Source organism: Mesitornis unicolor, unplaced genomic scaffold (assembly GCF_000695765.1).
Source record: "Mesitornis unicolor isolate BGI_N332 unplaced genomic scaffold, ASM69576v1 scaffold41171, whole genome shotgun sequence".
NCBI lineage: Eukaryota > Metazoa > Chordata > Aves > Mesitornithiformes > Mesitornithidae > Mesitornis > Mesitornis unicolor.
Window position 1 is genome coordinate 1 of NW_010166554.1, and position 4,000 is coordinate 4,000.

A 4,000-nucleotide genomic window follows, 5' to 3' on the forward strand; every position below is an offset into this window, starting at 1 on the left:
ATCCCCTCCGTCCCCTTCCCCTCCATCCCCTTCCCATCCCCTCTCCCCAGGTCCAAGGTGGACCAGGTCCACGACATCCTGACAGGGAACGCCACGGTGATCCGACTGGTGGTCAGCTTCTACCGCAACGCGCGGGGGCAGAACGCCCTGCGGCAGATCCTGGCCGGCCCTGTGCAGGAGGTGCTGCAGGACAAGACCCTCAGCATCCACACCAACCCCGTGGACATCTACAAGGCGTGGATCAACCAGACCGAGTCACAAAGCGGGCAGAGAAGGTCAGGCCCTGGACAAGGAGGTTCAGGGACCACAGAGCTATAGGATGGTGATGGAGACCTTGTCTTTTATCTGCAGCAACCTCCCCTACGAGGTCAGCCCCGAGCAGGCTCTGAGCCACCCTGAGGTCCAGAGGAGGTTGGATATTTCCATCCGCAACCTCCTTGCTGTGACGGACAAGTTCGTCTCTGCCATCACCTCCTCCGTAGACAAGATCCCGTAGGTATCCCCGGGGTTTGTGTGAGCCTTCCTGGGGCGCTGTTGGCTTGGAGGCTGAGAACGGCCCTGCAGCAGCTCCTCATCCCAGGGCTGGTGGATGGCTTGGAGGGATGGGGCAGGGTGGCCAAGCCTGGTGCTGTCCTGCACGCTCACGGACCCCTCCCTGCCCTCTCCTCAGCTACGGGATGCGCTACGTGGCCAAAATCCTCAGGACATCCCTGGCTGAGAAGTTCCCCGAGGCCTCGGAGGAGGAGGTTGACAAGGTGTGTGACCAAGGCTCAACCACGTGTGCACGCAGAGGGCCGGTGTCCCTCCACAGGGTCAAGTCTCTCAGGTCAGAGATAAGGAGGAAGTTCTTTACTGAGAGGGTCGTCAGAGGCTGGACCAGGCTGCCCAGGGAGGTGGTGGAGTCCCCATCCCTGGATGTGTTTAAGGAGCGGGTAGATGAGGTACTTAGGGATATGGTTTAGGGGGGAGACAGGAACGGTTGGACGTGATGATCTCAGAGGGCTTTTCCAACCGAGCCATTCTGTGATTCTGTGAAGTCCTGTTGATTTAAATGCCTCCACATCAACATCTTCATTGAGCCACCAAGGCAATGCCAATGGTGGGCTCTGCTTTGCGGTGTTGTCCCCTCCGGGAGGGTCCCACCAAGCTTTACAAGGTCAAAAACTTCCCTCCACGAGCTCTTATCTTGCACCCTAGGCCGTGGGGCACCTCCTCTATTACCGCTTCATGAACCCGGCAGTGGTGGCCCCCGACGGCTTCGACATTGTGGACGTTTCGGCGGGGGCCGCTCTGCACCCCAACCAGCGCCGCAGCCTGGGCTCCATCGCCAAAGTGCTGCAGCACGCGGCCGCCCGCAAAACCTTCACTGAGGAGAACACGCACCTCTGCGGGGTGAACCGCTACCTGCAGGACACCCACCACCGGTTCAGGTGGGGCAGCGGGCTGGGAAAGGGTGGCTTTTGAGCCTGTTTTTGGGGCTGACCGAGAGGGTCCTTCCTCACAGGAGGTTCATCGCTGCCGCTTGCTGCGTCCCGGAGCCGGAGGAGAGGTTTAACATGGACGAGTACTCGGAGCTGGTGGCGGTGGCCAAGCCGGTGATTTACATCACGGTGGGGGAGCTCATCAACACGCACAAGGTGAGGGTGTAAAACCCACCTGCAAACGAGCAGGGTCCATCCCTTCTGCTCCCACCTGGGTTTTCTTCTGCATTTTATCGTGCTCCTCTCTATCCACCACCACCTGGCTCTTCCTGGGCTGTTCTCCCCCTTTTTAAGCAAGAAAACACTCCCAGTTCTCCAGGTTCTCCCCTGCTCGCCCTTCCTTACGCCTCATAACTTTGCCATCCCCTCTTGAGTGCCGTAGCTGTTGCGTTGTTCCCATCTAGGAGGGATAGAACAAGAGGTAACAGCACCAAGCGGTGCCAAGGGAGGTTCAGGTTAGAGATAAGGAGGAAGTTCTGTACTGAGAGGGTCGTCAGAAGCTGGACCAGGCTGCCCAGGGAGGTGGTGGAGTCCCCATCCCTGGATGTGTTTCAAGAGTGAGTAGATGAGGTACTTAGGGATATGGTTTAGGGGGTAGACAGGAGCAGTTGGACATGGTGAATTCAGAGGTCTTATCCAACCGAGTGACTCTGTGATTCTGTGATCTGATCTCCCCGTCTCTTTGCCGCTGCTTCCCCTCCCTTGCACCTCCCAGCTCCTGCTGGAGCACCAGGACTCCATCGCGCCGCAGCACGGAGACCCCTTGCACGAGCTCCTGGAAGACCTGGACGAGCTCCCGACGGTGCCGTCCCTCGTGGGTAGGTAGAGCCCAGCACCCACCTCGGCAAGATCCACCCGTGGGGATGCTCTTCTCACCCCAGGCTCTCCCTGGGTGGCTTTGGGCATGGGGAAGCCCCCTCTCCCCAGCCTCCTGTGGCTACCAGGGCTCTGTGTCCTCTCAGGGGAGAGTGTTCAGAGCCTGGCGGATGGAGAGCAGGGGATCTCCCAGCTCAGCAGAATGGAAATCTCCCTCACCCTCACCAGCAAACTGATGCCGGCGGCCAACAGCGAGGAGAGCGATGGCAGGAGCTTGCTGCTGAGGTGAGGACAGGGGCTGCGGGTTTCGGGGGTCTTTATGAGCCATTCAGGTTCAAAAAAACCTCCAGGATCACCCAGTCCAGCATCAACCCAGCCCCACCATGGCCATAAACTGTGGCCCCAGGTGCCACATCCACGTGGTTTTTGGACCCCTCCAGGGGTGGGGGCTCCACCACTGCCCTGGGCAGCCCCTGCCAGGGCTTGACAACCCTTTCAGTGAAGAAATTCCTCCCAAAATCCAACCTCACCCTCCCCTGGCACAACTTGAGGCCATTTCCTCTCGTCCCATCACTTGTTTTTTGGGAGCAGAGACAATTCCCCCTCTCTACCCCCTCCTTTCAGGAGCTGCAGAGGGGATAAGGTCTCCCCTCAGCTCCTCTTCTCCAGTTGAACCCCCAGCTCCCTCAGCAGCTCCCCATCATTCGGCTGCTCCAGAAAAAAACCCCAGACCCCTCCCCAGCTCTGTTGCCCTTCTCTGCCCACGCTCCAGCCCCTCAATGTCCTTCTGGGAGTCAGGGGCCCAAAACTGAACACATCCTGGGGTTGGGATGCTCAAGAGGGGCAAGAAAACCTTGGGAGGCAACTAAATAATGTGAGGCAGTGGTGGAGGGGACCACCTGAGCCCTCTCTCTGGTCTGCAGCACCAAGCAGATGCTGGTGGACGTGATCCAGGCGCAGGCAGGGGATTCCCTCATGGAGATCCTGCGGACGCAGGCGTCGGAGCAGGAGGTGGGGAGCGCGCGGAGGCGGCTGGGGATGAGCTCAAGAAATGAGAATCACAGAGTGGTTTTGGTTGGGAAAGGGCTTTAAGGTCATCGAGTCCAACCTTTGAACCAACTAAACCAGGTCCTTAAGCACGACGTCTCTCCGTTGTTTAAACACCTCCAGGGATGGTCAAGAGAGGAGCAGATGTCGTATTTAGGGGAAATTATTGAGGGAAAAAAAAAAAAGCCATGAGCAGGAAGCTGCCCTGCTCCTCTCTAAGGCTTGCCCACTGCTCTTATGCTTTTTATTTTGGAGAAATCCCTTTTATTTTGGCCAGGAGAGGCTCCCATCCAAGCACGTAGGGGTCTGATCGCTGCACCCCCCCATCCCGCTGCAGTTCTCCCCCCTTTCTCACCCCCAGGAAGCCTCCCACGACCTCCTCATGTGCCGGCGGGCGCTGCGGGGCGCCCGGACCCCCGCCACCCTGTGGCGCCCGCGCTCGGCGGCCGCCCCGCCGACAGCCGCCTGTCCCTGGAGGAGAAGAAACGCAAGATCATCCGCAACCTGCGGCGCTTGGAGAGCCTGGGGCTGCTGGACCCTGCCCATCAACACCAGCAGCTGCTGGACGAGCTGGCCAAGGTGTGGTGGGGAAACTGAGTCAGGGCACGGCCTCCCAAGACTCGGGATGGATGTAGTTTATCTGGACTTCAGCAAAG

The 4,000-nt window shown here is 59.2% G+C and overlaps 1 protein-coding gene across 1 annotated transcript; it reads left to right on the forward strand.

Annotated features, from left to right (window-relative positions):
* Positions 1-50: 50 nt before the first annotated feature.
* LOC104548863 (ras GTPase-activating-like protein IQGAP3) lies at positions 51-3,923 on the forward strand (the record flags this gene model as incomplete). The annotated part of the gene is made up of 9 exons (XM_010194998.1): positions 51-275; positions 352-492; positions 671-755; positions 1,198-1,430; positions 1,505-1,637; positions 2,197-2,299; positions 2,444-2,582; positions 3,221-3,315; positions 3,706-3,923. Coding segments are annotated over 9 exons (1,372 nt in total), but the record flags the coding sequence as incomplete, so codon positions are not given.
* Between the last annotated feature and the right edge of the window lie 77 nt (positions 3,924-4,000).